At 56.9% G+C, this 12,816-nt stretch overlaps 1 protein-coding gene across 4 annotated transcripts in view; it reads left to right on the top strand.

Annotated features, from left to right (window-relative positions):
• Positions 1-12,816, top strand: part of HDAC7 (histone deacetylase 7) — an 86,273-nt gene that overhangs the window by 41,047 nt on the left and 32,410 nt on the right. The window contains exon 1 of one of the 4 annotated variants that reach the window (XM_084277377.1): positions 704-768. The exons of the other annotated variants lie outside the window; for them this stretch is intronic. Within the exon in view, the coding sequence (XP_084133503.1) occupies positions 753-768 (16 nt within the window). The 5' untranslated portion in view covers positions 704-752. Of the gene's footprint in view, positions 1-703; positions 769-12,816 lie in introns of those variants that run through there. 4 annotated transcript variants of the gene reach the window in all.

Below are 12,816 nucleotides of genomic sequence, written 5' to 3'. Positions count from 1 at the left end.
CAACCAGTCCTGAGGATGCTCAGGGCGTGGTGGGGTTGGTGCTGCACCATGGGACGACCCGCTTGGCCTCGCGCCGCCGCAAACGCAGACGCGGTGGCTGGTGTCTTGAGGGATGAGCTGGCAAAGCGGAGTGGAGAAGGCCTTGGGGATTCATCACTGCGTTGACTTTGCCTCAAAAGCACATGCGGTGGCTCTACCTTCTGTTACCCAAACCTCTCTGGGTGAGGTGAGAGTTGTTGTGCAGAATTTCCTCTTTATATCCTCTTATGTCACGCTGCCCCGCCGGCTGAGCGTGCGCTCAAAATAGCTGCCAATCCCAGTAGGTTTCACTTCAAGGTCTCTATTCTTAGCTCGCTGGTTAGCTGAGCAAGCCGCGTTACTCAGTAGTCATGAGTTCAAGGATTGCAGGGTGAAGACCAGCAAACCTAGGCCATGCTGGAGCTTTGTTTGCCTTTCATCGTGGCTTTGAAGCGGCGGCAGTTCCAGGCTTGGGTGAGAGGGTGTAGTCAGAGTCGGTGGAGCCCGTACGTGCTCTGAGGAAGCAGATAGTCTGGGTGATGGGATGACTCGGAGCACGAGTTAACCCATCTACGTACGAGTGGCTGTGTCGTACTGCTGATGACCAGATACACGCGTGGCAGGAGCGAAGCAGAAGTGAATGTGGGATGCGGAGCGGTGGCTTCCCGGGAGCGGAACTAGCTGGATGTTCTCAGAGCCTTGCCTCGAGGCTGGAGATATCTGCTGCGCTGGGGATGTTCAGCCCATCCTGTAAGTGCCTTTCCCAGCTCTGGGTGGTTTGGGTTTTTTTTTCCCCCCTTCATTCCTCCTGTATAGCCCGGGAAGAATGGGACACGCGTGGGCCGGAGCTGAAGCTCTGATCCACGGCTGGTGGTCGCAGCCACCACCGGTGCAGGTGAAGGGCTCTGAGGTTTTCTCTCCTGTACGCAGGGTCCCAGCTCAGTGTCTGTGTGGGAGCATCTATCCCATGTCTCATGTGTTCTCTGCTCTGCCTTTCCTGGTGGGTTCACTGAGAACTCACTGTTTACCCACCAGCTCTTGCTCCGGTCTGGACAAGGTGCTGCCTGGCTGGATGCAGAGGGACCCCTCGCTAGCCCTTCAGCAGGCCTTAGCTATTTTGGAGAGTGTATTTTGGGTGAAATCATGCTTTCCAGAACTCATTTCAACTCCTTTGACTTCTTCAAGCTACAGTTGAAGCGGGCTGATGGTGGATTTCCACCCAGGAGCGGATCAGGAGCGGTGTGCTTGCGTTAGGCCACGGGCAGGAGCAGCATCCCACACCCGAGGGATTTATGGCACGGGAGAAACAAGCCCATCCTGGGGGGTAAAAGGTGCTGGCTGGGTGCTGAGCTCTGTACGTGGGGTTGCTGGGGAGCGAGTGTTGTGTACCCAGTTTGCATCCTGCCTACGCTGCGGGTAACGGTCACGTGCAGGCCGAGGCCTCAGTCCTCTGCCCTGGCTGCTTTTTTAAAACTTTATTTTTAGGTGCTCTCTGGCTTCCTCTTCCTCCTGCGCTGCCCTGCGCTCCCTCTTTCTAACTCCCTCTTCTAGGATTGCTTTTCTGAACAATCAGTTCCTCCTTAAGCCCAGTTTTTTTGCAGGCCTTTGTCTGCGCTTGGGAGCAGGCCCAGTTCAGCATTAGCAGCTGCCGGCTCCTCCTGGGTAAGCAAGAACAAATAAAGGTTTACACTGAATGAATCATTTGAGCTTTATCTGTCTTTCAAACCCCGGGACAGCTGTACAACTGCTGTGTGGAGCCTGCCTGGAGGGCATGGAGCCTCCTCCAGAAAAACTTCTGCCGGTGGCCGGAGCTTGATGGGTTCGTGCTGCTGACGCACGAGCTGCCTCGGTGAATCCTTCCTCTCCCAGCTCTAGCCCGCTGGAAGTAACTCCCATCCCTTGAAGTCTTGCTCCATGCTGGCTCTGCTATGGGCTCCTGCAGAGATTTGGCTCTTGGGATGCTTGGAGCTGTTTGATGAGCAGTGACTCTTGCAGCTTGGAAGGGTGATGGGATCCTGGGTTCCATCAGGAGAGGGGTGGCAGCAGGGACAGGGAGGGGATTGTCCCTCTCTGCTCTGCCCTCAGGAGTCCTGTGTCCAGAGCTGGGGAACCCAGTACAATATGGGACTGTTGGAGAGGGGTCAGAGGAGCCATGAGGATGATCAGAGGGCTGGAGCAGCTCCCATATGGAGAGGCTGAGGGAGCTGGGCTGGGTCAGCCTGGAGAGGAGAAGGCTGTGGGGGGACCTCACTGCAGCCCCCCAGTCCCTGAAGGGAGCAGAGGAACAGGAGGGGAATGGGCTTGTTAAAGGGCAGAGACTGGCAGGACAAGGGGATGGGGTGAAGCTGGAGGAGGGAAGGGGGAGAGGAGAGACTGGGGGGAAGTTCTTTGCAGAGAGAGTGGTGAGGGGCTGGAAGGGGCTGCCCAGACTGGGGGTGGGTGCCCCATCCATCCCTGGGGGTGTCCAAGGCCAGGTTGGATGGGGCCCTGGGCAACCTTGTGTAGCTCCAAGCCTGGAGGTTGGTGTCCCTGCCTGTGGCAGGGGGTTGGAGCTCTGTGACCCTTGGGGTCCCTCCCAACCCAGCCCAGGCTGGGATTCTCTGACACAGGTTGCAGAGCATCGTGGTGGGACCGGCGTTGTGCAGGAGCTTTGGAGGCTGGCAGACGGTGTGGAGTTTGTGGGGAGTGAGCTGTTGGCATTCCTTGGGCTTCCCAGAGCGGCAGCGCTGTGGGAGCTGTGGGGTGGCTCTGCTGGTTTAAGAGGCAGGATTTGTAGATAAGTTGTGTTAGTTGGTTTAATAACAGAAATGTGGGAGAAGGGAGGGGAGCAGCAGATAAGCCCTGGGCTCGTGCCCGCGGAGTTCTAATCGGACGCTGAGGTGGGGAGCTGCACCACAGCTCGTATTTTGCTGAGGTGAACGGGATGAGGGTTTGTTTTTCTCCTCTCCTCTTGCTCTCCTCATCTTCTGGTGCTCTAGATTAGGCCTGGTTTATCCTAGGCCTGGTTTATCCTCTCTCTGCGCAGAGAGGCACCCTGCCTAACCGTAAGGACGGTCTCTCCAAGAGATCTACTGGTGTTTACTGGTTCAGAGGAAGTGCTGGTGTGTGGCCAGCCTTGCCTGCAGCCCCATCCTTCTCCCAGCTCGTGTCCTCTGGTCCTCAGAGCTCATCAGAAGAAGCAGCAGGCTCAGACGTGTGATGCAAGGGTGGCAAACTCCTCGTAGCTTCTTGCAATTTCCCTTTCCTTCTTTTTTTCCCTCCTTCTTTTAAATTCTTTGGGCAGTGTGTGCTGCAGAGCCTGGCCATTTCAGCACCCTGGGTGGATGCTCCTGGGAGGTTTTGGCTCTGTGGCTGGATAAATCAGTTTGCCTGATGTGATGCTGAGAGCTGCTGCACTCTGGTGAACTGGGGGTGTTGGTAGAGCTTCCTTCATGTGTTTGTAACCTGCCTTCCCAGTCTGGCTCATCCCACACCCAAAGGAGACCAAGAGAGGGATGTGGTGGCTTTGGCACTGTAAGGTGTTGAGGACATGGTTGCCAAGCAGAAGCCCATCCTTTCTGGTGGGCCAGGATGGGCTTTGCATGGCAGCTGGGGCAAAGCTTGCTGTTGGCTCAAGGAGAAGAATTAGGGTATGAAAGTGAACCTTGGATCCTGAGTGTGAGGGCTCTTGGACCGATCTGTAGGTCCATGGGCTGTCCTGGCTGCTTGGAGTGGGGCTTGGAGCTCCTGCTGAGTCTACTGCAGCATACAGAGGGTCGTGGGATGTCAGCAAAGCCTTCTGCCTTCACCAAGGCTCTGCTTGGAAGGTGATTTAGGACTAAGGTCCTGGGTGAGGACCCAACAGGAGCTCGTGACAGTGGAGGTGGCACGGGGGCAGAAGCTGTTCCCTTGCTCCACGGGAGCTCACTGGCAAACCCTGATGGATAAAGTGCATCCCTGTCTTCTACGATGCTCAGGGGGGAGAGGGGGCTTGAAAGGGGGTAGGGAGGTAAACCTCACCACTGAGGACACACAGGCTGGCTCCTGAGGTACAGGGAGGTGTCTCTCTGAGCCTGAAATGCTGCAGGGTAGAGGAGCAGAGCACAAAGGTGGCATCTGGGGGAAGCCAGGACAGGGGTCAGAGCAGCGCCGACTCCTCAGCCAACCCAGTTTCTTTCTCAACCTGAATTTGTCGGTCTTCCTGAAAGCTTCCTGGGCTCTGTAAGCTGCCTCTCAGGCCCAAGCTGGCACAGTTTGGCCCCAAACCTGCAGGCCCATTGCATGAAGGCTTTCTGAGCGTTACCCCAGCTAGCCACCATGAGCTAGTGAGTCCATTATCCCTTTACCTCTGGTCTCCCTGCCTGGGTCAGGCAGGTTCTGAGTGCCCCAGCGCAGGGATAAGCAAACAGGGCTTGTCCAACCCTTCCAACACTGGGACTGGAACCTGCTTTTCTAGTATGACAGACCAGGTCCCGGCCACTCTGCCTCTTTAAAGCACCTCTGCTCAGAGAAGGTTTGCCTTTCCTGCCTGTAACTCATTTTTTAGCCGTTAGGGAAGATGGGGCCAAATGTCCCTGCTGGATTTGCCCAGGCAGCTCGTTGTGGAGCCGTTGGAGGGTTGGTTGTGCCTTTGACTCATGCACCAGGTCCATTCCCTGCCCACACGCTGGATGTGATGGGTGCGTGTGGATGCTGAATCCCACCCCCTCACCCTTCCTCCCCCTCCTTCCTCATGGGCTGGCTGCTCTGTAAAGGGAACAGGAATAATTCACCTGGATTAAATCACAAGTCTCCCTCTTCTCCTTCCATCGTCGGGGCTCTGCCATGGTAAACAGCTGCTGACTGGAGTAGGTGAGTGGAGGCAGCGCCGTCCTGCCAAGCCCTCGTGTCCACAAATGACTAAATCCTGCCTGAAAAGTCAGAATACGAAAACATTATTTTTTGGGTTTGGCTGAGCCTGGTGGATTGCTGGGATGGAGCCACCTCAGCTGCCTGGAGGGATGATGGAGCTGCCTGTCCCTCTGGATGCCAGCCGGGGCTCTGCCCGCATTGCAGCTGGCAGAGGAGGTGGAGGAAGGGGGTCAGGCAGGGGTTTTGGGGTGCATGGGAGCTGCTGCTGCCCCAACAGCACTAGGGCCAGCTTCAGAGCCTGGGATCTGCTAGCAGAGTGCTCCTGCAAGGATCCCTGTGCCCGTTGGCAGGAGGGCTGGAGGGCGGTGCTGGGGTGCGAGCCCTCGCACTCCGTAAATAACCCGGCTGGTGTCTGGTAGAGGAGCTGTGGTGCCAGCCCCTGTGTGCATGCAGCACCTTGCCTGTGGTTATTTTAGCTTTTCAGCTGGTTTTTCTCTCCTCTGTGCTTCCTCAGTGAGGGTTTCTGCGTTCCACCCTTGTTTCCCTGCTGCTCTGACAGACAGTGGCTGGTGGTTGCCCTGGAGCCTGAACGATGCGGTGGGTCTGTCACTCTGTTGCATCCTGGCTGGTGGGTGCTGCTGTCAGTCTGGGGGGAATGGCTGGGGTGTGAGGTGGGAGATGCTGGGGTTGAGTAGGACGTTGGTCTGGGGGAGGAGAGCTTGGAGCTAAAGGCGTTCTGTGGGTTTTGTGTGTCTCTAACACACTGGAGTAGGAGCTGAGGAGGGTGGTGAGCAGCCTAGTAGTAGCCCAGTCTAAGTAGGTGTCCTGGCATTGCTCCTTGGATCTTGCTGCCTGAAACATCTGATGTGTCCCACCTCTGTGGTTCAGGCTGCTGTGAGAGCAGGTGCCTGTGGACTCAGGTGCTGCATGCTACGTTGCCTCAAGACCCTCACCCCAGCAGCATCCTCTTCCTTCTCCAAACAGCACCACAGCCCGCTCGACATGACAGCATCCATGCTGTGTTCTGAAGACAGGTGGTGGTGGACCAGGCAGTGCATAAGCCACTGCACATCCTCATCCCCTGACTTGCTTCTGCTTCCTCTGCTCGTATCTCCAGCTGCTCAGGCCTTCCCAAGCACACCCCTCCTCTTCTCCTCCCAGCCAGCGTAGCCCTTCCAAAGCTCAGGTTCCCAGCTGGCTAGCTGCACTAAAGTCAGCTGAGCCTATGGAGGGGAGAAATGGTGATGGGGAGGGTGCTAGGGAGTGTGTGGGGGGCAGTGGCCAGGGGATGTCTGCCCCCCATCTCCCAGCAACGAGGTGGGTGATGTGCTCTTTGCTCCAACACCAACTGGCTTGCTCACAGTGTGACCTGATGAGATGCCTGACTGGGGGACACTGGTGCTTTTCCAACCCCCTTCAGCTTGGCCAAATTTATAATCAAAGTTTGCTTCAAAAAAGGGTTGGAAGCCATGCTCTGGGTTGGCCATTTGTAGCTGGAGAGGACAAGCCTGCCCATGCATCCCAAGGGCAAGCTCAAAGCTGGATGCTGTGCCAGCTGCTCAGAGGTGGTGGTGGGAAGGGACTGTCCCCTTGCGCCTCATCTTCCTTGCTTGGCCCACAGGCATGGCTTGCAGGGGCTCATGCACCAGCCAGGGCAGTCTGGGGTTGCTGCTGGTGGAGATAGAGGTAGAACTTGGATTCAGGAGCTGTATCTGCTTAGTCTGGGCCAAGCAGAGCAGCAGCAGTCCTGTGGTGCTGCTCTGGATGCTCCTCTGCTCCCAGTGCCTCTTGATGTCCGTTCCCCCCTTCCAAAGAGCAACCTCCATCACCACTTGCAGGACCTGACACTTCTGAAAGGCTCTGGAGTGTCTGGATGGAGATAAGGGTAGAGTTTGAGGCCAAAAATTAGGAGAATTTCCTGCTGCTAGTAGAGATGGAGCCTGGATAATGCTGAATTAGGGCTTTGACTCCCATCTGCAGCTCCCAAGGAAAGCTGACCTGATTCCCAGCTTGCTGGGCTCTCCCAGCTTGCACCTACTGGCAGTGCCAGTGTCCCTGTAAGCAGTTTGTGTGTGTGGATCCCCCACTTCTTGGTCTTCTCCATTCCTGGCAGCACGATGGTTCCCAGGTACCGTGGAGCCGCCGCCGTGCCGCATCCTCCTGCGGTAGGACAGAGCCTGGCAGCCCCAGACACCCCTTCTGCGTGGCCAGGCTGAGTGGTGAGACGCTGGTATGCGAGATGTAAACTCAATACCAAAGTTTAGATTACAGCCCTGTGAAAAACATCAGCTCCCCCTAAATGGAGCCCAGATGGTGGCGGAAGCTGTGCAACGCATCGCAGCCCAGGGCCAGGAATTGCAGGAACCCTGTGAGCAAAGGGACCGGGGCTGTGGGGGAGGGAGAGGAAGGGAGGGTTACAGCTCAGGGAGGCTGTACTGCTGTCTGCATGGAGGGTCAGCTCCTAAACCAGGCTGCTTAAGCTGCTTTGGCCCCTGAAAAACACCCGTGGACACTGAATGTCTCTCCAAGTTGCGTCACTGTTAAGCGCTGCGTTTCCAAAGATGAGGTTTCCCACAGCCTGTGACAGCTGAGCCCGAGGGCTCTCAGGCAAATTAGAGGAGACCAGACAGATCTGAGGCAACAAATCCACGAGCTGGGATCGCTCAGGACCTCTGCCAGAAGAGGAGTTTCCTGGTGTCCTCGTTTCAGCAGGTTGAGAGCCCCGCTGAGCCCAGCCAGAGGGTCGAGTGTGCGCGGTGGGAGCCTGGGGACGGAGCCGAGCTTTGGGTAAGCTGCACACCCAGCAGCTGGGCGGTTGCAGGGGCGAGTGCAGGCTACGGGGAGGCTGAGGAGTGACTCAATATCCTGGTGTTGTGAAAAAGGCAAATGTCCCGGGGCGCTGCTGAGAGCGGTGTCTGGGAGGCTGGGAGCCATCCTTCCCCCTCCCGCTCCGCCGCGGGAGCCTCAGCGGTAGCTCGTCAGGGGTGTTTTGGAAAGGCATGGAGCTGCTGAGGGATCACAGAGCATGTCTGGTGGGGTGAAGTCAAGCAGAGCCAGGTCTCTAAACAGTGCTGTGGTGGTGTGAGGGCATGTTTCCCTTCCCAGGGCAGGTGATGGCCCAGCACTGCAGCAGACAGACCAGGACTGGTCCAGGGGTGAGGATGAGCAGGGAGGTTTTGGCCACGTTGGAGGAACTTTAGGGATGGCTGAGTTGTTTGTCCCTGCTGTGAATTAGAGAGCTGGGAAGAAATGGGATGCTTATGTAGAAATGGGGGCTCTCCCTGAGGCTGTTCTGATAGGGAGAGTTGTGGGGAGACCCCAAATTCATCCTGCTGGGATCAGCACTCCTCCATTAGGACGCGTCATCCCTCCTTCCTCCCTGCTCTGCCCTTCCCACATCTCCTTCCTTGTAAGAGCTGCTGCTTTTTCCAGTGCCACCTGCTTTGGTGGTGACAAAGGGACTGATGCCCAGCTAGGGAGAGGGCAGGGGGTTGGAGAGGAGCAGCACCACTCCTGCAAGCCCCAGCACCGCTGCAGGCAGCCGTGGAGCCGAGGCCAGCACAGATACCAACCCACAGGTAAAGCTCAACCCACGTGGCGTGTGTTCACCTCAGAGGAAGGCCTGCATCCCTGGAGATAAATAAGCCTGTGTGCAGGAGCAACACACCCCTCCCCTCAGAGCTAAGTTTGCCTACAGACAGCCTGGAGATAACCACCCAGGAAGGCAAACATCCCAGTCATACACCTGTATGGACATGGAGCATCCACATGCTGAGCCCAGCAGGTCTTTGGCTGGACCAGCACCAGGCCTGGTTTTGTGCTGGATAAAACCACCCCAAATCCAGGGATGCCTAGAGAAAGGGGACAGGCAGAGCTCGGTGTCATGTGTGGAGTGAGTTGGCTGCGCCTTCCAAAGATGCTCAGAGAACCATAGACCCCAAAGTGCTGTTACCCCCCTCCCACCCCCACGCTTTGCATGCCTGGAGGATGCTGATGCCTTCAGGCTGTGAATTCGGTTTTGCAGCAGCTCTTGTGCACCCCTCAGAGCCTTGGGGAGCCCCCTTGGAATTGCAGGAAGGGGGTTGCTTAAACTTGGGTGCTGGAGATACTGTGGAACTGGTCACAGAGGAAAGTGTCGCTGGGGTGGCCTCACTGTGCTGGGAGAGGGGGGTTCAAGGGGTGTTTTGGGAGCCTTGCTCTGCCTCCTTGGGTTCTGGGTGTCTGTAGTGATGATGTTTCCACCTGAGCCTGAACCACGTGTCGCTGTGCTTGGGGTGGGGGGAAGAGCTGCTGGGGCAGGCGGATCACACCGCTTTGGGGTGGCTGTGATGGGGTTATTGCTGGAGCCTCCACAGCCAGCGCGGAGATGCCACCTCTGGGGGATCAATCAGGGCTGGAGCTGCTGGGTTGGGATCTTACCCTGCAGTCAGGCTCCAGGGGGGGGGGGTATTTTTCAAGACTTGACTGGGAAGTTGTTGAGGCACCATCATGTACATCCCAGATGAGGTAAGAGGGGACTGGGGAGTTCTGGTGTCGTGCTGCCTGCAGACACCTCCCAGCATGTCCTGCAGACACCCTTTGTGCAATATTTCTGAGCCCTCAGTGGACATTTGGTGTCAAAATGACTACCAGGACCCTAAAAAGCTATGGAATCCTAGAATGGTTGCAAAAGACCTCCAAGATCATAGAGTCCAACCTCTATCCAGCCCTGTGAGGTCCAACACTAGACTGTGTCACCAAGTACAACATCTACTCATCTTTTAAACCCCTCCAGGGATGGTGACTCACCCACCTCCCTGGACAGCCCCTTCCAGTCTCTGACAGCCCTTCCAGTACAGAGATTGTTCCTAATATCCCACCTAAACTTCCCCTGACCCAACTTCAGGCCGTTTCCCCTTGTCTTGCCACCAGCTACCAGGGAGAAGGGACTGAGCCCCACCTCACTACAACCCCCTTTTAGATAGCTGTAGAGAGTGATGAGCTCTCCCCTCGGTCTCTTCTCCAGCCTAAACCATCCCAGCTCCCTCAGCCACTCCTCATCAGACTTGCCTTCTAAACCCTTCACCAGCCTTGTAGCCCTTCTCTGAAGTCCTCCTTGTAGGGAGATATGGCTTGATGCTGACCAGTTGCAGGCAAAGGCACTGCAGAAGGTGCCCCCCATACCCCCCCACCACCTGCCATGCTGGTTGTAGAGGCTCTCAAGTCAGGCTCTGGCACTTGGGTCGCTCCATGCGGTTACTCCAGTTAAAACACATACCAGTAGCAGGTTGTAAGCAAGCAGGGGGTGGTGGTTCTGCATCTCATCTGTCACCAAGAGGGTTTGCTGCAACGCACCCTTGGTTCTGGGCAAGCAGCAGCCTGAGGAACCCTGTACTGGCAGGTGGGACCCTTGCAGATACCAGCTCTGCATGTCTCGCTGCCTTTGTCGGTTCTACAGGTGGGCTCTGACCTTCCTTGGGAGGATAAACTGGTCTTTGAAGACCTAGAGCAGAGGATCCACCAAGCCTGTGCTGCTTGAGTGATGCCAAGAAGGTTTGGGCAGCAGTAGGGTGTCATCACCAATGTAGCTCATGGATCTCTGAGTAGCCAACACTGTGCTACCTACTTGGAAAGGGCAAGATTCAGCAGAAAAGGTTCAAAACTGGTGGATGAGGAACTCCCCATGAGCAGCAGTGGCTCTTGCAGCTCGAAGGGCAATGGGATCCTGGGCTCCATCAGCAGAGGGGTGGCAGCAGGGACAGGGAGGGGATTGTCCCCTCTCTGCTCTGCCCTCATCTGTGTCTAGAGCTGGGACCCCAAAACAATGTGGGGCTGTTGGAGAGGGGTCAGAGGAGCCATGAGGATGATCAGAGGGCTGGAGCAGCCCCCCTACGGAGAGAGGCTGAGGGAGCTGGGCTGGGTCAGCCTGGAGAAGAGAAGGCTGTGGGGGGACCTCACTGCAGCCTCCCCATCCCTGAAAGGATCCCAGGAACAGGAGGGGAATGGGCTTGTTAAAGGGCAGAGACTGGCAGGACAAGGGGCTGGGGTGAAGCTGGAGGAGGGAAGGGGGAGAGGAGAGACTGGGGGGAAGTTCTTTGCAGAGAGAGTGGTGAGGGGCTGGAAGGGGCTGCCCAGAGAGGGGGTGGGTGCCCCATCCATGCCTGGGGGTGTTCAAGGCCAGGTTGGCTGGGGCCCTGGGCAACCTTGTGTAGCTGCAGGCCTGGAGGTTGGTGTCCCTGCCTGTGGCAGGGGGGTTGGAGCTCTGTGACCCTTGGGGCCCCTTCCAACCCAGCCCAGGCTGGGATTCTATGATTAGAAGCGCCTGGCAGTGCCACATCGATCTCCTCCTGTGTCATGTCGCAGCAGAAGGGAGTCCCTGGAGACATGTCTGGTGCCTGCTCCTTCCCTGGCCAAGGATCTACAAGTCTTGTTGGCTTTACTGGCCACCTTTGTTTGTGTTTTGAGGTGTGGATCCCTAACGGTGGTGGTGATGATGACGATGATGATGATGATGAACCCTTGAAAGATCTGTCAAGACCAAGGGGCTGGGAAGAGAACTGTACTATTTTCTTTTCCCCTTGGTGGGACCGTGCCGTCAGGGTTGCTTGGATGTCTTGTTGGGTCTAGCTTGCTCATGAGTAACTGTGCTGGCTGGGTTGGAAGTTGGCTCTCTCCTCTGTGGGATGGGAACCAGTGACGGCGATGGGAAGGGGCGATAGCGCTGGGCTGCCGGAGAGGTGCTGGCGCGGAGAGGCCGCTGCGCGCCGCGCAGACGTGTCTGGGGCAGCGTGGAGGGTGTGCCTGAGGAGAAGCCTGGGAGGGGTGCAGGGTGTAGGACGGGGTGCTGGCACATCTGGAGGTGGGACGGAGGCACTTGCAGAAGGATTTGTGGGCTAGGCCTGGCGTCAGCTTGGGTGTGTGTGCTGGAGCTGCACAAATCCCTGCGTCCTCCCTCCCAATGTCGGGTGGGGGAGGACCTTGAGCTCCCCACGGCTTTCTCCTCTTCCTTGTGGGCTCTGTCTCCTTGTAGCAGCTCACCAACATCCCTGGCTCCCTGGGATTGAGAGATGAGACTTTGCCAGAGCTCACCAACCGCTCTGATACTGGCAGCCCAGTTGAGAAGAGGTTCCCAGTCCCACACCAGTGCTTTCCTGGTCAGAGGGACAGTGATAAGCCCCAAATAAAGCTCTGGCAGCAGGTTCTGGGATGAAAGAGCTCCCAAAGTGGCATCTCATTACAAAACCTGGTGGGTTTATTTTGTTGGGGTATCTAAATGAACAGCAGGAAGGCTTTGAGGTGAGGGTTTGGTCATGGGTGGGTAGTTCCCATCAGCTCTGTGTTTTGAGAAATCATTTGAGAGGCTTTCAAGAGCCTCCACTGAAGCCTGTGCTGAGCTTCCCATGGCTGATGTGGGGAGGGCTGGGTGAGAGCACCAGTCCAGAGCAGGGACAGGTGATGTCTTAGCAAGTGGTGGTGTTGGCAGCTCCTGCCTGTCTAGAAATCCCTGTGTCACCGAAGAAGAAAAGGGGTTGGGAGCTTTATGGCCAGGGATTAGAGCTGGCAGCCCAAAGGCCTGGCTGGGAGCTGTGGTTTTCACAAAAGCAAAGGAAAGGGTTTTGTGAGGCAGAGAAGGGAATTGGATTTGGGGCTGGGGTCGGTGAGGTTTAGCCTTGAGCAGGGATCATGGGGAGAGTTTGTCCCATCTGTGCTGCAGGATGCACCTGCTCCTGGGTCAGGCTCCAGCTCTGGCAGGGCTTTGGCTGAGGGGGAAGCAGCAGGGAGAGGAGGGAAGCTGCCAGAAGTGGGGTCTGCAGGGGCTGATTTATCAATAATGCTTTTTAATTAGCTGAAATAACCAGCCTCCATCATCTGGGCTCCACAAGGCAGGGGCTGGGCTTCCCCACCACTCCCTCAGGATCCCCACCACTCCCTCAGGATCCCCAACACTCCCTCAGGATCCCCACCACTCACTGCAGGTGAGCATCCTGT

Source organism: Gallinula chloropus (assembly GCF_964237585.1).
Source record: "Gallinula chloropus genome assembly, chromosome: 31".
NCBI lineage: Eukaryota > Metazoa > Chordata > Aves > Gruiformes > Rallidae > Gallinula > Gallinula chloropus.
Note: the sequence above shows the minus strand (reverse complement) of the source record. Positions and strands in the feature narration are given on the sequence as shown.